Source organism: Tympanuchus pallidicinctus, unplaced genomic scaffold (genome assembly GCF_026119805.1).
Source record: "Tympanuchus pallidicinctus isolate F22 unplaced genomic scaffold, pur_lepc_1.0 scaffold10, whole genome shotgun sequence".
Lineage (NCBI taxonomy): Eukaryota > Metazoa > Chordata > Aves > Galliformes > Phasianidae > Tympanuchus > Tympanuchus pallidicinctus.
In genome coordinates this window covers 5,479,096-5,503,371 of record NW_026294619.1, presented here as the reverse complement: position 1 = coordinate 5,503,371, position 24,276 = coordinate 5,479,096, and the positions used below count along the sequence as shown (strand labels likewise).

The following is a 24,276-nucleotide window of genomic DNA, read 5'->3' as shown; positions in this document are numbered from 1 at the left end:
CCCGTCCGCGCGGCGCCGCTCGCCGCCCTCAGCGGCTTTCAGAAGCCGGACGGCGGGGATGGGCCGTCCCGCCCCTCCGACTACGCGCCCCGGCAGGCTCCGCGCCGCCGCGCCTACCTGCGCCCGGCAGGTACGGAAGGGCCAGCGGCCGCGCGGGGCCTGCCGGGGCGCGTAGTTCCCGGGGCGGAAGGGAAGAGCCGCCCGGCCGCGGCATGGACAAGCTGAAGAGGGTGCTGAGCGGCCGGGACGCGGAGGAGCCCGGCGCTCTGACGGAGGTAACGCCCCGCTGCAGGCACCTGCCGCCCTGCTGGGGCCGCCGCCTCGGGGAAGCCGCCGGGCCGCTCGTCGGCCTCTGTGCCGCCGGGCCTCTGCTGCCAGCCGGCGTCGCTTCGAGCCGCGGCCCCCGGGAAGCTCAGGCACTCGAGGTTGTGTTGGTAACTAACGGCGGTAACGCGCGCGTTCTGCACCCTCGTTTCCAGGTTATCGACGCGACTTCGTTGGGTTGGGGCACCCGAGTGAAAGGCTTCATCGCGTGCTTTGCGTTGGGATGCGTGTTCTCCCTGTTGGTAAGCGCTGATTGTTCCGAGCTGGGGAGGGCCCGCGAGGATCTGTATCCCGGCTGAGGTTTTTGGGTCTCTGAGAGCACCAGGCTCGGTTCCAGTTAGATACAGCACGCTAATCATTAACAAGAACGCTAACTCACGCACTTTTCTCTTTCTCTTCTCCTTTTTAGGGCAGTTGTCTGCTCTGGGTACCAAGGAAAGGGCTGATTCTCTTTGCAGCATTTTACACGTTGGGGAACATTGCATCGATTGGAAGGTAATGATCTTTTATGTTAGTTCTCTAATAAAGGTGAGAAGCTGGACGAGGTGTGGAAATAGTAAAAACCAACCTGTTTGCGTGTGCACATTTGTTTATGGAGATTCAGAGAATCACAGAATGGCCTGGGTTGAAAAGGACCACAATGACCATCTGGTTTCAACCCCCTGCTATGTGCAGGGTCACCAACCAGCAGCCCAGGCTGCCCAGAGCCACATCCAGCCTGGCCTTGAATGCCTCCAGGGATGGGGCATCCACAGCCTCCTTGGGCAACCTGTTCAGTGCGTCACCACCTCTGTGAGTGATTGTTCTCTTTTCGCTAAAAAGAGCAGCACCTCCCTAATAGCACCGTGAAAGAAAGTACTGTGAAGACATTTTTTACTCATCCATTACAAAAACAACAAAACACAACACCAAAGGCTCAAAATCATGCATTGAGCATTGCAGTTTTTAGTTTTTGGAGGTGTGTTTTTTACCCCTCAGGATAGTGATACTTCTTTGCCATTTTGCCTTTGATAACAGCACCGTGTGTTTGTGAGCTCTGTCTTAGCAAACACCTCTGTGTTACAGTGGGACTGTCTGATAATCTTTCCTGCTTGTTGTAAAGGTTCTTTTCTCCCCTTTCTTTTGTCGTGCACTGTTTTCTGTAACAACATTGTGTGCTGGTATCCCATGTGACAAGAGAAAAGTTTACAAAATAACCGCCCTTCATCACAAATCTGGCTTGGTTTCACTTTTGCCTTTCACACCTTACGTGTTCATCTTGTTTTGTTTTTCCGTTTCACAGCACTCTCTTTCTTATGGGACCAATGAAACAATTGAAAAGGATGTTTGAGCCTACCCGATTGATTGCTACTATTGTTATGTTAGTAAGTATCAAAGGAATCAGTTTTAACTTACAGAATCACCAATGCTAGAAAAGACTTCTAAAATCATGCAGTCCAACCATCCATCTACCACCATTATTTCCCCACTAAACCACATCCCTTAATACAACATCTAAATGTTTCTTGAGCACCTCCAGGGATGGTGACTCACCTCCCTGGGCAGCCCTTTCCAGCACCCAGCTATTGAGCCCTTCCTTGTAGGATGATCTGTGTCTCAGGATGTGTTGTGGGTGGAGTTCTTTCTTCATCTGTACAGTGTGGTGAAAAGGTGTGTGTAGCACCAGCACTTTCTTATAAGGAATGGCTGAACCAAAGCCCAATTGTAACACCAAATAAGCATTAAGCATCTGTAGCTGCTGTGTGTAATCCTGCACAAACATTTTTAGGGTGCTTGAGGTCATGTCATGGTGTTTTCTTGTTGCTTGAAGATGAAAGGTAGGAAACTAATTTTCTTAAAAGTTGCACAGTGGAAGTTGCTAGATGTGTCTTATCTTGCATTTTGTATTTCTTGTATTTTGTATTTCTTTAGAGTCCAGATCATTTGCTTTAAAAAAACTGTGTTGGTATTTCCAACCTGCTAAAATATTTGTTTCTGACAGCAAAGGGAAATAGAATCTCTGTGCTGTGGTGATCTTGGATTAAAAATAATGCCATCCCAGTTGGCTGATAGCTTCAGGTTTTGAAACTCATGTGGCACAACAAAATGACAAATGCAGCATTCAGCTGAAGTCGGCCCTTCCGGTTGTTTTCATCTTCTGAAGATGGCAATTGTGGACAATCTTTTATTGTGGGGAAGCATTGCTGGTAATTCTCAGAGTTCCTCTGGTTTATCAGGTTTTTTAAGCTCTTGTACTTTCTGTTGGAGAGTCTAAAATCTAGAAGGTGATTTAATTTGCAGGAAACTCCTCCCATTATTCAGTGTGAATGTCTTCAGAACATTTGCTTGATATCTGCATTTTGTGGTTTGTATTTAAAACTCTGTGAGGCTACAAGCAGCACATACAGCTTAGGACACTGACCATGTATGCTGACAGATCAGCAGCAGTCAGGAAACCATTGTGTGGTGTGTTTGTGCAATTAGGCTTCTTGGAGTCAAGAGCATGCCTGGAATGCACAGTGGAATAGAGAGGTAGTAGGTGTATGATGCAGTATGTACACCAACACACAAATAATGGGAAAACTACATTTAATGCTGGCAATCATGGTTGAGGTAGTGTGTGTGATTTCTTTGGCAGTACATATGGCTGCTGTCTTGCATATGCACTAGTACGTGTCTTTTTTTTTCACTCACGTGGAAGAACGCACGTTACAGTCTGCAGTAGCACAACAGTAGGTGTGCATTGCAAATGTCTTTAACTTTCTGCTGAAGAAAGGTGAAGTATCAGCGTCTGCCATAGCTAAACAAACTGCCACGTCTTAATTTGAAAATGAAAACTTGAACTCAAAAGTATCTTCTGTTAAAGCTAATAGTAAAATAGGAGATAATCCAAAATGGATTACCAGTTCCCAAAGACATAATGTAACGATGTGAAAAGAAAACATGGCTGAGTGGTTGTGGTGGGCTGTGTGTTTAAACAGGGACGTTACAAAGCAACACCTGAAAGCACTTTAAAGTATGCTGTGGCTTTACTTGACAAGAATTTTTTAAAAGAGTGAAAAGGATGATCCAGGGAACTACCAGTGTGCCAGCTTCACCTCTGTGCAGGGGAAGTTCATGGAGCAGATCCTCCTGGCATCTGTGCTAAGGTACATGGAAATAGGAAGTGATACAGGATAACCAGCATGGCTACAGCGAGGTCAGGACCTTTTTATGTTGGTGTAACTGCATCAGTGGACAGGGAAGAGTCACTGATGTCATCTGTCTGGACTTCAGTAAGGCCTGTGACACAGTACCCCACAGCGTCCTTCTCTCCACATGGGAAAGATATGGATTTAATGGGTGGATTGTTTGATGAATGAGGAACTGGTCGTGAGACCCTTCTCTGAGAGTGGTCAGTGGCTCAATGTCCGGATGGACAAGCTGTGTCCCTCAGGAGTCTGTACTGGGACAAGTGCTTCTTTAACATCCTCATCAATGACATCAACATTGGGTCTGAGTGCACCCTCAGCAAATTTGTGGATGACACCAAGCTGTGTGGTGTGGTCAACATGCCCAAGGGGCAAGATGTCATGCAGTGGGACCAGGACAGACTTGAGCAGTGAGCCCAGGTCAACCCCGTAAAGTTCAACAAATTGAAGTGCAAGGTCTTGCAGCTGGGCCATGGCAACCCCCACTGTCAGTGTATTCTCCACAACTGGAGGATGTAAGGATGGTACATAGCCCTGCTAGAAAGGACCTGAGGGTACTGGTGGATGGCAAGCTGGACGTGAACAAACGATGTGCCCTCACAGCCCAGAAAGCCAGCTGTATCCTCCTCAGCATGGCCAGCGGGTTGAGGGAGGTGATCTGCCCCTCTGCTCTGTGCTGGTGAGGCCTCACCTGGAGTACTGCACCCAGATGTGGAGTCCTCAGTACGGCAGAGACATAGACCTGTTGGAGTGTGTCCAGAGGAGGGCCACAAAAATGATCCAAGGCATGGAACACCTCTCCTATGAGGACAGACTGAGAGAGCTGGGGCTGTTCAGCCTGGAGAAGACCTGAGAGTGGCCTCTTAGTGTTTAAAGGAGGCTGTAAGAAAGAAGACAGACTCTTGGAGGGTCTGTGGTGATAGGACAAGGGGAAATGGTTTCAAACTAAAAGAAGAGAGATTTAGTTTGGGTATAAGCAGAAAGTTTTCATGGTAAGAGTGATGAGGCACTAGAGCAAGTTAGAGGTGGTGGTGTCCTTGGAGACATTCTAGGCCAGGCTGGATGGGGTTCTGAGCAACCTGATGTAGCTGTAGATGTCCCTGTTCATTGCAGGGAAGTTGGATTAGATAACTTTTAAGGGTCCCTTCCAACTCAAAATGATTCTGTGATTCTACTAATACCTCTAGTTTCAAGACAGTAATGGCCTTAAGAATGAACAAGTAATGTGACACGTACAGAGGCAGAAGAAAGAGTCTTAACTGGCAAGTCTTATGCTAAAAGCTGAAATGCAGTGGATGCCTGTTCCACTGAGAAGTGTATGAGGAGAAGAAGCAGGAACACACTGGTGTTGCACTAGTGTGGAAGTCTGCTGCTCTTGCTCCTTTGCAGGCGTGAATGTGTTGTCTGGAGATATCAGGCTGGTGTTTTCTCATTGCTTCAAAAACACAGTAGTACGAGTGTTTTAAATAAAGGGAACTCTCATACCTCGTTGGATAGAACTATGAAATTATGTTATCTGTCTCTGAAGGAACCCATTGCACTGTTAGAATATCTATGAAAACTGGAGAGTTGTTTGGATGTTTAATAGAAATCATTTGTTTTCTTCCAGTTGTGTCTCATATTAACGCTGTGTTCTGCTTTTTGGGTGAGTACTTGAGTCCTGTATGTATATATATATACTGGAGTATATTTAAGAAATGAGAATCTTGCATGGTTGTCTTACTGGCTGCTGTGTTTCCTTCCCTTCTTCCTGCCCTTCTCCCTCAGTGGCATAAGGAAGGACTCGCGCTCCTTTTCTGTATCTTGCAGTTTTTTGCCTTGGCATGGTAAGTGATCTCCCTTATGCATGCCCCTCACTTGGCATTAGGTGTAACAGAAAGTAAAGAGGTGGATTTGAGCTTGTATGTATGAAAGGGTAGGAAGATTTTGTACCCTACCGTTCCCCTGGATGCAAGATAGTGCACCTATGAAGAGGTGACATATGGCTGCTCTTTGTTCTCTCCTTCCGCTTCTGGAGGTTCCTTCTGAATGCATTTAATTTCTGTGAGCTTAAGTAAAACTTCTTTTTCTTTCGTCTTTTAATCAATTTGATGCTTACTTCGCTTAGTATTCTGCTTTTAGAGACTCTGTACTTGTTAGGTCAGATGATCCAGATGTGCCAATCAAGTTAAGCATCAGTTTTCTTTAAGTTACCATATTCTCTGTAAAAAGCCATTGAATTAATACAGGAGCTGGTAGGGAGCTTTACCTCAAAAGCAGTCTTATCTCCCTGTAGGTGTTGGAACACCAGGGCAGCTTGGGGCTGCTTGGAACACTGTTTCACATGCCTCTGCAGTGTGCCCTCTGATTTTGCCATTTCTCACTGTGGCTGAGCTAAGGTTACTTGCAAGAATGTTCCTTCCTTTTCCTCACAACATCAGGGCTTCACTTTGGTTGTGTATCTTGCAGCCCTCTGTTTAGAGCAACACAGTTATGCTTTTTGTGACTCCAGCATAAGCTGACGAGTAACCTTTACAATGTTCCATCTTAGGTACAGCATTTCCTTCATACCATTTGCAAGGTAAGTTTCTCTGCTCCCATTCCTTTTGTCATCTGGAAGCTTCATGGTACCCAAGATTACTATGTGGGAGCATTGTGATGTGTGGATTTAAGCTTTTCTACGGCAGTGTTTTAGGAGGAGGAAATACTCGTGATTGCTTAAAAATGGGACTAAGCATATTCTCTGGTGGGGAAACACGACTTAAGTGTAACAAAATGAGAGGGCTTCCTGTGAAAATATAGAAGTGTGCAGCCCATATGCTAAATTTAACGTTTGCCTTGAGAATGTCCAAATGCTGGTCCAAAATATTACTGGGTAAATGTATTCTTTTGTGTACTATTTTTTTTTTTCCTTCCTTTACTGTTCCCCCTGCTGTGAGCACTGTTACAGCATTTGAGCACAGTTTATGCTGCTTTATCAGCTCTGCTCTTCCTATGGGTGCTATTACCATTGCAGCTGAGTGGGTACGGGGTCAGCAGACCTGCTTGCCTGTAATGCAATCATGCAAGCCATGTAAGCACAATTAACAATCTCTAAAGGTGTGTTGGTGGTGCTGCACCAGTGTGTAGTGAGTCATCCAGCAGCTAACTGAGGTGACTGTTTTTTTCTTTCTCCTGCCCATAGGGATGCTGTGAAGAAATGTGTGTCTGTCTGTCTGTCCTAAGAGGAAAGCCGGATGCTTCACAAAGTTCTAGGAAGCATAGCAGAACTATGTTAAGATCACTGTGTTTGTACTTTGCTACTTCTGTTCTAGATGAGTGCCTTTTGGCTGGTTGTTAGAGGTTAAGTGCAGTGAATGCAACTGCGTGTTTTTGGTGTCCGTGGGACAGAGCGCTCACGTGACTAAATGAAGGTCAGCCTGGAAGAAGAACTGGGCTGAGACCCAGACTTTGTTTTGATGATTCTCATATGAAATTATTTGTTTCTGCAAAATTAACAAAGTGACACATGAAGTCTGTAAAATGGAGCCCTTGATTCTGGTGGGACCATGGCAGTCTAGAGGATTCCTTTCCGAAGAAGAAAAAGAAATCTGTTGCTAGCTGATTCCTGACAACTCTTGTAGTAGCCTTACATCACTTAATCTTTGCACTATTTATATCAGATAATGGAATACTGGTGCTCTTTTTCTGCCTCTCTTGCAACATGTTGGGTCTATGATATTTTCAAAAGGCTTAATTCCAAATGAAAAGGCTGTTTTAGAGTACTTATGGAATGCTTGATTTTGTTTCCTTAAGTGAAAAAAAATCATTTTCAGTTTAGATTGACAGTGTTTTCTTAAAATACATAGAGGGGACATTTTCGTCTGCGAAGACTGGCTCCTGTAAGAAAAGCACTTGCAAAATTGGGTTAATCAAGTTCTTTAGATTCCAGGAATAATGAGTTCTTTGCTAATGACTCCAGCTGAATGCAATACATTCAAGCTAGGAAACCAATTTATCACTTGACATGATGTGGTTCTCTTCTCCCCAGCTTCAGTACAGGAGCTGTGTGAAGCTGAGGGCACGACAGGTAAGCTGAGACAGAACATGTGTGTTTCCTTTCCCAAAGGACAAAGTCCCTGTTGATAAGGTGGAGGCAGGCTGGTGTTTAAGCAAGTCCAGGACAGGAAAAAGACATTTTCTTCTGAACCTGTGAATAAGTTAAAACTCCAATGTGTCTTTTTTGTAAGTGAAATCAATTTCATTTTTCCTAAAACTCTCTTCTGCACTCGTGAATTTCTTCTGCTCTGAAGAGGAAGTACAGCATTCTGTTGCTTTTTTTGTGTGTTTGTGTGTTTGCTTTTTTAACCAAAGGAAGCATTCAACAGTCTTGCTGCCAGCTTCAAACAAACACTGAGTGGTCAGTATCCAGACTCCAAGGCCATTGCCCATTCTTGTAATCTTCTGAGCTATGTGTAATCACGTACTCCCAAACCATTTCAGTGTCTCTTGTTTAACATCTGAATGCAGGTTCCTGCTTCTACTATGTTGGATACTGTTAACTGTTCTTGCCTTTCCTATTAGCAAGTTGTCTTGCTGGAAATGATGGCTGTGAAGGTCATTATCCAGTGAACTTTAATATGATTTGAATCTTCTTTCCTGATCTGCATAGACTTTAGCCATCTAACTGCATTGCATTTGCATAGCAAGTCCTTGACTTGCACCACAAAGACTTTAGGCTAGCAAAAGCCTGGATCTATTCAGCAATGAAGTACAAGCCCACAGTGAAGTAGAATAATTCTGTGTGGTTTTCAGAAAGTTACTAGAAACAGAATTAACTCTACACATTAATTGTCCTTCTGATAATTTATAAAACAGTAACAACCCTCCATGAGTATCCCCTCTAAAACCAAAAAAATATCTTTTGAGGATATGAAAGGGGAACTTCAACAAGCTTTCTCTGTTTTCCAGCTGGAAAGAGGTACTCTTACAAAGCCATTTGAACAGAAAAGGCCTTCTTGAAAATGTGCTATGTTGGGATGAATCAGTTCTGTGGGATGACTTCCCCAAGTGCTATTTCCTGCTGCTTTTCTTCCTTTCTTCCTTTCCATAGGATTTTGAAGTTAGTGTTGAAATGACTACATTGACTATTAGTATTATTTTTTTTTAATAAGGAATTAGTTAAAGGCTCAAGAGAGACTGAATTAAAGAACACCTATTCATTTTCTCTCTGACTCTGGATATCTAAATGGATGTAAGACTTTTTTTTTAATGAGGGAGTATGTTCAAAACCTAATGTACATCTGTCAAAGGGCCCCATGTTAGCCTTCTGTTAGGGCTTGGAGAATATATACAGAATTCCTTTGTGTAAGACTAGTTGAAATACAACTCCAATGCCTTTCACATCCCAGTGTTTGCTTAGTTTTAATATCTCTGGGTGTTCCCAGAGATCTCTACAAGTATAGTCTATGGTATTTTTCCTTCCCCCCTCTGGGAAAGTTCCGTTAATTTGTATAATCATTCCAGGCCTATCAGCAGTCAACATAATGGAGTTTTACCTCTGTTTTGTTTGTTGTTTTTTTTTTTAATAGTTCAGATTAGGAAGAGAAAAAGGCTTTTGCTTACTTCTTGACTAGCTTTTGCTGGGCTGTAGTACCATGACTCTCTAGCATTTTCCTTGTAAAAACACTAGATTTGCTGCATACTGCTTTCTCAATTTGTATACTATAGCTAAGTGGGACCTTTTAGTGTTGTGAGCACAGTCACTTGGAAGTAGGAAATTTAGACTCTGGAACTGCTTCTTTCACTACCAAGAAATGGTAAACTTGAATGGATTCACACACACTTTTTTAAAGCTGTAATTCCAGTTCCACAGCCACGTTTGATACAATAATAAAGGAGAACAAAGGTTTATTTGACTGTGTAGCACACGAAGCTTTAGCAATAGTGCCCATAAGGGAAGGGAATTCAAAAGGAGATGGCAGAGACATGGGTGATCGCCATAGTGCCACTAGGATTCACGTTCCTTCTGGTGTTGTATTCTGTTCTTGTGAAGGTCAGATGGAACAGAGATTCATTTCCTTGCCAATATGTGAAAGCTACTCAGGGTTTGTCACTTCATCTACAAGCAGTTTTGATTTAAAGGTAATTCCTTTCTGTCAGAGCAAAACACTGTGGATTCTTACTCACATATTTGGTTATAGTTGCACACAGGTTATTGCCAGGGTTAGCAGTAGAAGATTCTTCTATATTGTTCAGATAATTTCTGTGATCGAGAGGTAAACTAATATGAATGTGCCCTCTTGACTGGTTTCAATCTGAATTAGGTTATACCATTTTTGTGATTAAGACTTCTATATGTTTGGAGTTGATTTCATCAGCTTGGGTTATCTGCTTATTAGGAAGCATGGTGGACTTTTTTAAAGCCCTCTAGCTTTCTGTCGTAATGTCCTTCAAGGCAGGAATGTTTGTCGTGTGCACTCTGCTGCAAAGAGATAATTGTGTTTAAATCATAAGGCTCCTTCCTTAATAAACTTACACACTTGCCTACAGCACTTAATTCAAGACTGACTTTCAAAAGAAAGTTGGATGCCCATCCCAGTAGAGTTTGGTGCTCTACCAGAAAGTGTTTCTTGAAAGCCTCACTGTTGGTCAACTTTCCCATTGAATTTTGGGTTGTTTTGGTTTGTTTGGGTTTGTTTGTTTGTTTGTTGTTTTGGTTTTTTTTTCAGTACTGATCACTGTAAGCAAGCAGTCTTAGCGTGAAATCTGCATATCTGGGATCAGCTGACTTTGCAGATACAGTAGAAATGGAAATGGGTGACAAGGGGTATTTGCTCCCATAGCACTGAGATTCAGAACATGAAAATGTGAGATTTTTTTCATCACTCCAGGGTTTTGCTCTGGTTGGTGTGATTGTGAATGCTGATGCTATCTGAGATGGTTCTACTGTGCTGATGTGAACAACTTGATCTTGCTTAGTATTTGCTGTAGTAAGACTGCCCATGAGCTGCTCCAAAACCCAAGGAAGAAATCTCTGAACTGATTTAAAAGGATTTTAAGAAATCACGTGGAGAAAAAACTAGAATTCATAAGGCTTTGTTTAAATACTTAGTATGCAATGCTGGGAGAGAGAGGAGTTGTTGCTATGGGGTGGCTTCCAGCAAGGTTGCAGAAGGACGGGTCTGGATTGGTTGCAACTTGTGGGTAGGTGACAGCTGTGCCCGTAATGCACTTAGGGGCTTAGAGTGCTGCTGCTTGCATGCAGTCTGAAGCTCGTGTTCAGGAAACTCCATTGTGGAAAAATGCGGATTCTTGAAGGTTGTATGCTTGTGCTGTGTACTAAGATTGAAAGAGATTTGTTGAGTTAGTGAAAGTGGTTCTCACTCTGTTTTGGTACTTAATCATGTTGATGAAGACAAGATGACCGTTGCTGTTGTGGACTTCAAAAACCGAGGAGGAGGATGACATATAAACACACATCTGTCTTAACTATTGATGTTTACAGCCATAGCAAGTCCTGACCATGTAGGACAGAAAGCACAAAAATGGTATATTTTCTTAACAGTGTGTGCCTCACAGTCTTTTGACAACACAACATTTTTGTAACAGCTGTGGGAATTGTTTTGTAAAATAAAAACTGAACTCTCAGAATTTGACCACAATGTTTTGTATTGTTACTGATTCTATCTGTTGCTCTTTTTCTGTGTATTTGCACTGTTTGATTTCTACTTTGATAAATATCTTTTTTCATATCTTTTTCTGTAAGGAATCCCTCACTTTTGAGTGTTGTTTTTTTCTTCAATAAAGTTGTAATTGCATTAAACAAATTGCTCTTGCAGTTAATTTGGACGTTTTAATGATGACTCCAGACGATGCTCAAATTGCTGATGAGGTAGGGGTGATATGATTATTTTTTTTAACCTCAAGTGTCAACATAATTTTGCCAACAAATTATTGATTTAGTCTGTGCTACAGAGCAAATTATTCCTCATTCCATTCTGTCAGCAAAAACTATTAGTCGTGTCTCTTTCTTTGTGAAATACGTGCATTCAGAATACTGCAAGTAAAAAAAAAAATAAATCAGTGATTTAAAAATGCACATGTCAGAAGTAGGGCTAGAAGCAATGACTCAGAAAGCATATCTGTTTCAGTTGGTGTGTAACATGCATCCAAAAACTTGCTGTGATTTTAATTTTCCTTACCTATGTGGTGGGCACCAGCCTGCTTCCAGTGGCTTAATTTTTTCCTTCTGAGTGGTAGGGCAAACCCAAATGGCTGCCATTTATTTATTTTAATTGCAAGGGTGGTTGCAACCCTTGAGCGTTTTGAGAGATGTTGTGCTTTCAGTTTTGGTCTTCTAAGAAAACTGTCTCAAAGCTGAATGCACTGAAATTTCTTCACAGGAAGGTCCAATTTTTTTATTTTTATTTTTAATAGAAGAGACCTGTCTTACTGTAACACAGGAACCTGGTGGTTCGTATTTTATCTTTTTGGAAAGAGCTCAGAGGAACCCAGGGAGTTTCATATAACTTTCTTATCAAGACAGCTATGAGTATGAATCTAAACCTACAAATGCAATAGATTCTCTCTATAAATGTTCAGTCCCTTGTTTTCTCTGCTTCGTTCAAGCTGCATAATGTGGAGCTGTTGGAGCGGGTCCAGAGGAGGGCGGTGAAGATGATCAGAAGGCTGGAGGACCTCCACTATGGGAATAGGCTGGGAGAGTTTCAGCCTGGAAAAGAGAAGGCCCCAGGGGGACCTTGTAGCAGCCTTCCAGTACCTGAAGGGAGCCTACAGGAAAGTTGGGGAGCACTTGTTAGAAGAGCATGTAGTGACAGGAAGAGAGGAAATTGTTTTAAATTGGAAGAGGGCAGATTTAGACTGGCTATCAGGAGGAAATTCTTTACTGTGAGGGTGGTTGCCCAGAGAGGCTGTGGATGCCCCCACCCTGGGAGCAAATCCGTGCAAATCCATGGTGGATTTGTATTTAGTAATGGGACTATGGAAGGCTGCTGCATACCTAATGTCTACCCTTTCCCCTTCTCCCTCCACAAGGTCTGATTTATGAGAGAGAGTATTTTATGGATGCGTGTAGCTGGAATTTTTTCCCTTTGTTTACTTGTTTATTTCACATTTTGCTCAGGCTTGGTTGCAGTATCTTAAGGATAAAAGATTGTAAATGTCCATCCATACTGAACTGTGGAAAATCCTGAAGGGAACAAAAACCTGTTTTCTCTTTTTTTCTGAAGAAAGCTTCAGATGATTAGAGAGATGGAATAGAATATCTAAGCTGCCAATCTTTGGGATTGCTATTTTAAGTTAGCCTATTTGAAACCCTTTTAAGTTTTTCTCAGGTTCCCATGTGGCATCTCTAGAAGAGGTTATTTCTGAGAGTTTGTGATGCACAATCTGCAGAAATGAGGAGTAACACTGATGTAGCTAAATAATGGTATGTTAGGAGTATAGGCTGGCCAACACGATTTCAGTGCAGCTCTGAATGGATAGCACTTCCAAATGTGTGGAGTGAAAACAAATTATTTTGTCATGAGTATTTGCTCTTGTGTTTTCTATTTGTGTGTAATAGGATGTAGAAGTCTTGTTTCTTTTGAGAGAAGCAAGTATTTCAGCCGTGTATGATTATTATTAGAATCACAGAACATCCCGAGCTGGAAGGGACCCATGAGGATCATTAATTCCAGCTCCTGGCCCCACACAGCACCACCCAAACTCCAAGCCTTATATCCGGGAGCGGTGTCCAAACACTCCTTGAACTCTCACAGCTCAGTGCCGTGCCCACAGCCTGAGCAGGCTGTTCCCTGCCCACCGCCCCCAGTGCAGACCCTGTCCCTCACCACAGCTGCCTTTCCCCTGACACAGCTCCATGCTGTTCCCTCAGGCCCTGTTGCTGTCACATCTCCCAGATCCTTCACCGTCCTCATAGTCACCCTTTGCCCTCTTTCTAATGGTTCTATGTCCTTCTCATCTTGTGGTGCCCAAAACTGCACGCGTTACTTTTTTTTGTAATACATTTATGTTTATCACCAGCCTGACTAGATCTGGAATTTATTTTTTTTTTTTAAGAAACAAGAAAAAATTGCTCTGAAAAGCTTCCCATGCTTTCTGAGCTGATGTCGGTTGTAACAGCAGGCAGGGAGGTGCTACTTGAGCAGGGTGACTGAATAACTGCTAAAAACATACCTGGCTGAAGTTATTGAAACTGTCCTCTCCACCACCCCGGCAGTAATGAAAAGGCTAATCTTCTCTAAGTCTCTTATAACCCATCAATCTCTTAAGGGTCTGGATCTGTGATTAAAAACAGAGGGAAAGCAGCTGTCTTTTTATCCTCTCGTAATTATTCCTTGGTCGTCAATAGGTGTTGATTTCCTGGGAGTGTCATGGTGATAGAGGTTACGTTTCCCTGTGTTGTTGGGACTCAATGTTCAGGGGTGTTGGTTGTTTGAGTGCTCCACTGAGAGCCCTGGGGATGGAAAGCTTGAGTCTTGTTCTCTGTGATTTCACTGCATCATGAAGGTTTGGCTTATTTTGGAAACGTGCACCTAAAGGCCAAAAAACAGCTATCCAGTGTCAAGGCAAGGAGGGGCCTCTTTAATTACCTTTTCTCTATTTTTTTTCTTCTGCTGCATCACACCAGCTGGTGGTAGGAATGGGTTTTAAAATGATTTTAATTAGAAAGTCAAAACCAGCAACTTGCTTTTTACCGCTGAAATTTGATGAATAAATTTCAGTAAGCATTTCAGGTTTGTTCTGTCATTGCTGTTTCCAGACCTTGTTGCTGCAATTAAAAGTACGAGTAGCTAAATTCTTACTGGTAAATCCTGGACACGACTAGAGATGTGTCTAAGTGTTGTACTTGCACTTTTGACTAGAAGGAGTTAGTTCTGGGAGGCTGTGAGCCACAAGGTGGCCGCTTCCTGGTCAGTAGCACCTCGCTCTCTCCATGGGGCTCCAGAGGAAGTTTTCAATGTCTTCCTACTTCCTGAGACATCCATACCCATCTACTTGTTTAATTGCACAGCTACAGATGTCAAGTGTAAGAGGACTAATTCATGCTGTGTCCTACTTTCAGTGGCAATGACTGTCAGTCACCTTGTTACTCTGTTACTTGGTAAGTGCAGTTACTTTTTCCTTCAAATATCAAGTACAGGAAGACTTTCAGCTAAGAAAGAACCCATCTGATACCTGAGAATGGGTTATTTTTAGTGTCCCAGGAGTACCCAGTGATGTTAATCCATTTGTGTCTCATTTTCAGCATCTGCAGACTTGGAAAAATTTGTCTCTCAAGAAGGGAGGAGGGAGAAGGAATGTTTAGGAAGTATTCAAGTTTGTTATTTAGGTGAACAAAGGAGGCATTTAAAATGTAAAGGGTGTCTCCTAAAACAGGCCAGTTATTTGCAATAAAGATTTCCACCCTTAGTATTTTCTAGAAATGAAAAGTCAACAATAAGCAATGAAGTCTATGAATCTATTGCTTTGGTTTCTCTCCTGTAGCCCCTCCTCATGCAACTGCCTGTATGTAAGGCAGACCAGTGTATGATGTGATGAAGACCAATGAGTGAGGTGGGATTCATACGGATCTGGATGTGTATTTTTGAGTAAAATCTGTGCCATGGTTATATTAAGCTGATGACTTTTCTTGCATGCATGCAAATTTGTTATTTCTTTGGCTAATTCTGGGCTGTAAATACACATCAGTGGTGAGATGCGCCTTGTGAATATACTGCTACATGCATCACCAATTGCTCTTAGAGCCCGAACTCTTAAAGCTGAAATACCCTTCCCCATGCTCAAAACCAGCAATTGGCCATGCCATGAGCCAACCAAGAGGTAACTACTCTCTTTGGAAGATACTGAGGTTGCATGTATCTTGAGCTACAGTAACAAAGTTATAAATTTAAAATTAAAACTGCGTGAAAATGAAGTATTTTAAGAAAGATTTTTCTTTCTTTCTTTCTGTGAGAAAATTTTTGATGACCAAGCATCTTAAGTGGTAAGTGAAAGCAACCAAGTGTACCTTACTTTTGGTATCTCAGAGTGCATTTCATTGTTGTGGAGGATGCAAGTTTTAATATTTGAAACTACAAAGAAAATGCCTTTGTGCCTCTCCTGCAGGCACAAAAAAAAAAAAACAAAAACAAAAACAAAAACAAAAAAAAAAACCTGTAAAAATCCAGTCATTGATTAAAAATTAACCCCAAAACTTCCTAGTGTGCAATATTTCATGTAGCTCTGATTCCCGCCTTTATTAACATTTTGTAATGTCATGAAAGCAACACAGCTATTTCATGGTCTCTTAAGTGTTTGCTATGCCATTTGATCTCGTGTGGCATGTGCAGGGAAAAATGATAGAGCTTCTCTCTCCTTTTTGAGCATCTGAAAAAGAAAGCCCAAGCACTAATGAGTGTTTGTAATTCAGTGTTACATGATGTTACCTGATACGTGATTATTTTTCCAGATGCCAAGTGGCACACTTCAAAGTACCTAAATATCCTGTAGATTTTAATGTACATTCTTCATTTGCTCAGCAGTGAAAGGAGGCTGGTTAGTAACTAAGAGTTGCTATTTGCTTAGGCCTGGTACAGACAGACACCTTCCACAAGGTGAGTTGACTGATAATCTAGTTAAAATGTTATGAGCTGACAATTCAAACAAGGTATGTAAAGACTGGGAAGATGAAAGAAGGAAGATGTGTCAGAGTGCAAAGTTCCCACTTGGGATGATTGGGATTATAGATGCAAAAAATGCGTCACAGCTGCATGACTTTCCCTTCCTGTGGTGCTGAGATTGCTGGGCAGTGAGTGCTCACCTAAAGTCTCCTTTGTTCTGCACAACATCGTGTTGCTGCACACGTGCAGCTGTGCTGTTTTGAGGACTTGGAATCAGTATCCTCACTCTGGCTCAATGTTGAGGGAGTAGCAGGACTACTTTCCAAAAAAGGTGCTGTATGACACACATAGTACCTACAAACTCTGGCTGTTGCTGGTGAGGGAGATGATATCTCGTGGGTTTTTGCGCTGCGAGATTAGTTGAACCTTGTTAAAGGATGGATTTAATTTAAATCATGTTTTATAGTTTGTCAGACCCTTCCTTGTCTGTATAAATGTCATCAGTGGTGCACTGTAGAGCCCCAAACCAAATCATTTCATTGCTTAGAAAGCTGGAAGCACAGAAATTCAACAAGGGCTCTTGAGTTAAACAAACACAAAGTTCTAAGTAAGTAGGTAGAAAATATATTTCTCTAAAAAGAAATGCCCAAAGTTCATTTTCATAGCCAAGTCCCTGACTGTGTCATGTCTAACAGACCAGAAATCTCCTAGATGCTACTGGAGCTAAATGCATCTGCAGGAATTAGGCACTCAAGTGCCTTATGTGCTAAAGTCCAATGTTTACGGATCAGCGGTGTTCACATAACCTTCACTTAACTCTGTAGCACAGAACTGGACCCAGTTTTCTCAGATCCCTGTCTCACTGCTGAAGTTGATGGATTTCTTGGTATAATAGTGGCTTCTTTTACAACTGTCCTTTGTGGAAAGTAGACGCAGTTCAAAGAGACTTGCCAGATAAGGCCTCAGGCTGAGAGGAGAGGGAATGCCGGTTTTAGGAATGATGAAGGAGCTTTTGGATGAAGCAGACCTTGAGTAGGTCAGCAGTGCCAGGCCTCAAGACAGTTATGTCTATACCCAGCCTCAGAAGTGTGAGATCTGTCCCTAGAAATGCATCCAGAAGGAAGTTAAGTACTTTAAGGTGCCACAGACATTCGGTGAATGAAACTGGGGTCCAAGGGATGGACAGAGCAGGAATCAACAGTGGAGTGTAAGGATGCTACTTTTTCCTTTTGCAATCTAACATGTTAATTTAGGAACTTGGAGATTGTTGAGTAATGAAGTTAATGCGTTTATTCAACATGCTGGGTGAAAATAAGGCTATCCTCTTCTATCTTTAAGACTGTCTTCTCTGTTTAACTGTCTTGACTGTTACTAGCTCCTTCAGCTAGAGTCCGCATCAGCGAGAATGCAATTTCCATGCATTGTTTCAGTCTGGAAATGAAATAATTTTCATTAATGGAAACCTGGTTCTCAAGCAGAACAATTAGACCCACTTCAGGTTGAAAAAAGATAAAAGCATGCTAATTTGGATGGAGGACTCTTCTTTCAAGGCAGCCAATTGAGTCATCAGCCTGCCACCCACCTGACCGTCTGACAGGTAATTAGGAGATAGTCCTTTTTTTTGTGTGGAGTGTGTGCATAAACCTGCACACGCTGGTGTCACTGCCCATTGGGACTTCCAGAGGAACGAGCTAGTCAGTGGCAAAAGAGTGAGGAGGGCACGTTTCTCAGGCTGTGCCCAACGATCTGACTTGCTTTTTGATTTAGCTTCCTATTTCTGTCTTTTAGCAGCCACCCCAAGTTTCTGGCAGTAAAGTCATTATGGCAGACCTGGGTTGCAAAAAGCCCACTGACTGCACCGTCTCCAGGCTGCTCAGCGTCGTGGAGAGTGAACTCCGGGCAGGGAGAGACAAAGGTGACCCCACTGAGAAGCAGCTGCAGGTTGTCTTAGAGGATGCTACCCTCTGGCAGAGATTCAGAGAAGTCACCAACGAGATGATTGTGACCAAGAATGGCAGGTGAGTGATCTGCATAGCACTGTGTGCTAAGGGTGGGTGACAGCCGGGGGGTGTGAAGAGGTGTGTGCATAGGCTAGAGAGAACTGCAGTGAGCATGTAGCAGTGTGGTCCCCTAAAAGCAGGGTAGGGACAGAATGGGGTGTCCCCACTCCTTTCTGTGAAGCCATTCCTGCCACACTTTATTCCTGTTTGTGAAACATGCTGGAGAAATGTATTGACAAAAAGGGAACTTTCACCGAGGTGTGGACACTATCTCTCAAAATCTTCTGGATTGCTTCTTGTGCTACCAGTCATTAATGTTTATTACCACATTCCTACCTGTAGATCTCAAGGGACTGTTCAGAAGCAGATCAGTGCTGTTATCTACCCGTTGCTGTTCTTGTTTCTCAGGCTTTGGAGGTTAACAGTCTGCACATACAATCTGTACTAGAAAAGGGTACAATCCAGCTGTGCTCTGTGGCTTGTATGTGCGGTCCGGATCAGTGTGGTCCCACAACTGTACCTCACAATTCTGTAGTTGTTGCTGGTGTACTTAGTAAGCACCGTAGAATGCTGGCTGACATACAGAGCTTTAAAAAGATAACAAATTGTGATATAAGGGGATCACGTATCTTTCTGTTTTCTGAGTGCAAAACCCGGAGAAAAGAATGTTAATTCTGAATTGGATACTGGCTCTCCAGATAGGCTCTGCACTGATCTGGGAAGGCAACAGAGTCCAGGTAATGACTAGAGGAAAGTTTTCTTGTACAGCACTACTAAGGTTTACAGTAGTACTTACTCTACCCTTGCCACCTCTGCCATCTTCTCCCACCCCTCCCTCCATGCATGTTTCTTTCACAAGGAATATCTGCATGGGAGAGCAAGATTAAGAGATGAGAGAAAAGCTTTTCGCTCATGGTGTGAGTTCCATCAGTTTTGCAGAGATTTTGGTTGAACAGAACTTGTGGAAAAGATTACTATTGCCTGCAGCCTGTCAGGGAAAGCAATTAAGAGGGGAAGAATCTTGTCTGCTAGCTCAGCAAGGTTCTTCTACTAAGAGAACAGTTCTACTTCCAAAATATCACTGCTTAGCACTACTCTGATTCCTAGGAATCGATAAGGATAGATGTTGTCTTCTGTTCTTCTTCTTTACACCAAGAAGCTGCTTTTGTTTAATTTGAATGTTTATAGTTGCTGTTGGGCTAAAGCAAACTTCTGAGTGGATTTTCACTTAATGTAAGGTAGATTTAAACATTCCTTGTCAGCATAAGTAACCAAGATGAGAATAAATTTGCACCAAATTAATTAAATGGATACAAAGGATTGTGCCTTACCAGCAGGTTGTGGGTTATTTTTTTTTTTTCAGTTTCTTTCCTCAGTGCTAATGTATGTTGTGATTGCAGGTGATACTCTTTCTCTCTAAAATGTCTAGGTGAGTGCATGTACATAATCTTTTTATGCTGCTGCTGGGATGAAAATCCATCATTACTTGAATATCCAATGTTACATTTTAATCGTGGAAGCTTATTTATTTTTCTTCATTCTTACTTAGCACTGACCTTATCAGCTGGCTCTTATTTTTCCTAAAGCTAGTGCCAGTGGGGGCAGGTACGCATTCTTTCTATCTGATCAAACCATAGCAGTCTCAGACTAAATTTGTTTAAGAGTATTTTAGCAATCTGCATGAATCCTTATAATGAAGATTCTGTAGCATTAATGACTACAAAAAAAAAAAAAAAAAAAAAAAAAAAAAAAAGCTCTCTTTCATTTCTGAAAGTATTTTCCCTTAACAAACCAACCAGCACAGTGAGAAAATGGAACAGACAGTGGCTGCTGCAAAACCCTCTGAACAACTCCATGCTTTTCAAAAGGAGACAAACTTGAGACAGTTTCCTGTAAATCCTGAGCTTTTTTCCAGGCTCAGAACTCTTCAGTGGCAGTCTCTAAAGGGATTCTCAAAAGAAAAAACATTGATCTAATTCTGCTGCTGCTTACAGCGATAGAACCAACTCAGACATTCTTCTTGAAGGATATGTGAGCACTTTTGAGAACTGTTTTCTAGGATTAACAGGAAAAGCCAGCCTAAGCTTGGGTGTTTGAAAATGAAGGGCAATTTGTGTGGAAATATCATTAGTAAAATTCAGAAATTAAACTGAAACTTGATGCGGGAACATAGTGGAGAATGAAAGGCTGTCTGATACGATTCTCAAATGTGAATTTCTAGCATGCACAGTTCTATCTGCTGTGATTGAGTCATCTCTAATTGGTACTGAGAATCCCAAAATGTTCTGAACCACCTTCACTGTTAATATGTAGATACTTCTCCATAGCTGCACTGTGCTTCATTATATGAATCGCCTTCCACAGCAAAACACCTAGGGACACAGGGAAGATGGATGTGTTTTTAATAGGACAGATACAGTGAAATTAAACTGTATGCTGTATCACAAGATGTGTCTCAAAGGGTGCAGCTCACATGCTGGAATCAGTCTCCTATTTTACTCAGATTTATGGTGTTGGCATTTCAACATTTAAACAACCCGTTTGCTGACTGAGCAAGTTTTCTTACAACGTTGATACCACTTCAGCGGTATTCTGAAACATCCACATTACTGTGCAGAGGCAGGAAAGAGCCTCTATTCCCCTTTATATGTGGGGAGAATCAGTACTGGGTCAGTGCAGGCAAACATGGAAGGGGATGTCGGGAAAGGCTTAGATCTTAAAGCAACTTTACTACACATTCAGATTTGATACCAAACATCTTCCCACTCAAGCTTCGTACCATGGAGTAATTGTAGCAGATCTTCTCTAAATAAATGGAAGAGATGGAAACACTCAGCTATTGCAGTAACAGAAGTCACATGTGCACCTACCTGATCACTGGAATCACTTCTGACTGAAATAAATTTGTGGAAATTTTCATTTGCCGTGCTACAGCATGCGATTTGAACAGTAAAGCTGTTTATCTGCTCAACAAGTGAGGTGGTAGGTCTTCCATCATTAAGGCCTGTACAATCAAACATGCTGATCCAAATGAGTTGGGGATTAATTGTGTGTGTGGCAAAGATTAATACAGGAAAGCGCTGTAACTTATGTGGTACAGGAGGTTAGAGTTGATGCCGATCTGCTTCTTCTGGGGATAAACTCAAGCCTCTCAAGTAGAAAGGCAGAGAATTTTGCTTTGTGTGCAGAAGAACTAACAAATAGTTCTGAGAAATCTAGCAAAATTAAATTTTTTCAGGATGAATTTTCCCCTCTGTTTCAATTTCAGCTAAATATGTAAGCCTGTTACTTTGAAGATGGGCTGCAGGTGACGTGGCTGTGCAGGGTGCAGTGCATCCACAATTTTAGTCATGTTCCTATTTGAAAGAAGGGGGCATCTGGTCAGAAAGACGTGTTAAATGTAGTGAATAAATTCTTGGCTAAACTTCTACTTAGAAAGATCATGGTTCAGCATATCTTTCTCAGTGTTGCATTGGCACTGAGTCACCAAGTACTCATACTAAATGAAAAAGCTCCCTCAAATCAGAGAGAGTAGGCAGGAGGTGCTGAATGTATGTTTAGAAAGGTAAGGAGTAGGATGTTGTAAGAGGCAAAGGAGATGGTCAGCAGTCTGCAGGTGAATCCTGCTGAAGAGTATGAGTGCAGGGGCCTTTTGGTGTCACTGGAGAGAGTGGATTTTGGACATTTTGCACTACTGCCTAACAAAGCCTAGAGAGCTACCGTGACCATGGACCTCAAACAATGGCTGAGGTGTAACTAATCTCTGTATCTCTAGAGAAAAGAAGCTTAAAGTCTTACTGTTCTATGCATAAAGACGTGGCAAACTGTTGGTTTCCAGGAGGAGTCAGTGTGGATATTTCTGGGGCCAGGAGACCTCATGTTTATATAAGCATAGTAGGAGGTGATATATAGTAACTGCAATAATTCTCCATGTAATGATGTGTATGATGCCACAACCTAAGAAACGTAATGAGTAAGATATCTTTGATGGGAGATGTCTGTTCTGCTACTTTTCCCAGTTCCTGAAACTGTGAGAGCCCTACTAATTCCATTGCTGTAGACTTGTCCAGGCACTGAGATGCCAATTCAAAGCTGTAATCACAAGTATTGGAACAGAAAGAAAACTGATGAAAGTCTACCTCTGTGTACTGCTGCAAATCTCCTTTACAAAGGAAGGCATAATAAATAAATGGGAGTTAAGAAAAGGGGGCATTGGAATCAAGGACAAAGATGCTTCAAAGTGTTTTCCCAAAACTAAATGAGGACAGTATTTTAATTTTATATGCACAAGATGGTGGGAATTCTGGATGATACATGTTTAGAGCCCTTAGTAATGGACAGCATTGCATCTACGGTAGAACTGTAAGTGTAAGAATGTGATCAAACTGATGAGGATGAAGAATATGGAAGGAAGGGAGCAGATGACTGAAAGAATGGCCAAGTGCAGGTTGGTCAGCAAGGGCCAGACTTGTCAAACTGGAAATGAATGTACTGATGGTGGAACAGTATGAGAATACTTCTTTTTAAAAAAGGGAAAAAACTACAGTTAACTGTTTCAGCTAACTGATTTTTAATATACCCATAATCTAGCCTTTAATATACCCTTTAATAAGACTTCAGGATGTATTTTCAAGGAAAAGGTAATGAAATATATGGAAGATGATGGAAGATGAGATAAAAAGCATTTTACTAAATGTTAAGTCATGCCTGACTAATCATGAAGTAAATAATCAGGAAATAAATAATTTTACACAAGGTAAGTGCAGCCAAATTATTAGTGCACTTGAGTACTGCTACCTGGAAACTGTTACTTAAGTGACAGATACTGGAGTTTAGTAGATGAACCACAGGAAATGAGTCAGAGGAAAGTGAATCATTTAGCTCACAGAGACCATGGAACCATCCCTTCCAAAGAAGGAAGAAAAATCTTTGCATATTGTTTGTGGTGGTTATCTGCCTGGGATTATGTCCTAAGGGCTGGAAATGGCAAGATGATTTTAGAGGATATATACAGAGCGAGACAAAGTAGAACTTGGCCACTGGACAATGTTCTGCAGGAAAATAAAAGCACCAAAAAGCAATTTATTGCAGGATTCCATAATTAATGCAGTTAATCTGTGGTTTGGCTTCAGTTTCTTGATCATGTTTGAGTCTGTTCAATCCTGTTCACGCCTTCTTGTCTCAGACCTAAGGATGGTACTTAGCGTGTCCATATCCAATAGATGCTGCTGACACTATACACAGTTCATAAACAGAACACATTCACAAATCTAGATCAAGACCTGAGTACCTACTTCAGCAATTACGTATTTTTCCAAAATTTTAAAAATAAAAAGAAGGATTAAACTGTAGGAGACTTTTCTCTATCTATACAGAGAGAAATGGGGAGGGAGGATGTTCCTTGACCTAATCTGCGGGGTGCCGGCCACAAACTCACTAAGACGAGCCTTTCAAAATCGGTTTCTAATGGTATCTCCCCTTTTTGGTTCTTGAACAGGCGCATGTTCCCTGTTCTGAAGATCAGCGTATCAGGCTTGGACCCCAACGCCATGTATTCTTTCCTGTTAGACTTTGCCCCGACTGATGGCCACCGCTGGAAGTACGTCAATGGAGAATGGGTGCCAGCTGGGAAACCGGAGCCACCAAACCACAGCTGTGTCTACATCCACCCAGATTCTCCCAACTTTGGGGCCCACTGGATGAAAGCTGCCATCTCCTTCAGCAAAGTCAAACTCACCAACAAGCTCAGTGGGAGTGGGCAGGTATGGGTATGGCCTGATGTTTCCCCATACACCTCTTGGCTTCGATTGCAAGCACCTACCAATCAAGAAATATCAAGGGTGCATTTATGTAATTATAGAGGCCCTTACAGTCCTCTTCACCCACAGATGCCAATTATTCTCTGGAGGCCACATGTAAACAGGAATAAACAGGCCTTAATTGGCGCTTTCAGATTTTAATGGATTTCTTGATGTTAAGAGAAACAGAGTGCTGTGGTTTACTTAATCATCAGGGGGCTTTTGAGAGTTGGTCTTGTGTGCTGGTTTTTTTTGTTTTTTTTTCTTTTACATAGGACTTCAGAGAAGGGGGAAAGAATGGTCACGGGTATTAGGTTTTTGTTGTGTTCCCCCATGTTGTTTGGTGTAAGTGGAATGTTGGCAGGAGTCAGATAGCAGAATAAAAGGCTGCTCCTAAATG

At 42.1% G+C, this 24,276-nt stretch overlaps 2 protein-coding genes across 7 annotated transcripts in view; both read left to right on the top strand.

The window, feature by feature from the left end:
* Positions 1-85: 85 nt before the first annotated feature.
* On the top strand, positions 86-11,297 carry SFT2D2 (SFT2 domain containing 2). Its single transcript, XM_052665594.1, has 8 exons — positions 86-275; positions 480-566; positions 734-819; positions 1,607-1,688; positions 5,104-5,139; positions 5,262-5,320; positions 6,025-6,054; positions 6,658-11,297. The coding sequence occupies exons 1-8, from the start codon at positions 213-215 to the stop codon at positions 6,695-6,697; spliced, it is 483 nt and encodes a 160-aa protein (XP_052521554.1). The 5' UTR covers positions 86-212; the 3' UTR covers positions 6,698-11,297.
* Positions 11,298-11,411: 114 nt separating this feature from the next.
* The window catches only part of TBX19 (T-box transcription factor 19), a 30,602-nt gene continuing 17,737 nt past the window's right edge, over positions 11,412-24,276 (top strand). For 4 of the 6 annotated variants that reach the window (XR_008202048.1, XM_052665246.1, XM_052665254.1 and 1 more), the window contains exons 1-2: positions 11,412-18,096; positions 23,576-23,840. Coding sequence is in view for 5 of the 6 variants with exons in the window: in XM_052665246.1 (XP_052521206.1) it covers positions 17,900-18,096; positions 23,576-23,840 (462 nt within the window). In the remaining variant the exon portion in view is untranslated. The remainder of the gene's footprint in view (positions 18,097-23,575; positions 23,841-24,276) is intronic. The other 2 variants (XM_052665236.1, XM_052665227.1) reach the window with 2 other exon arrangements.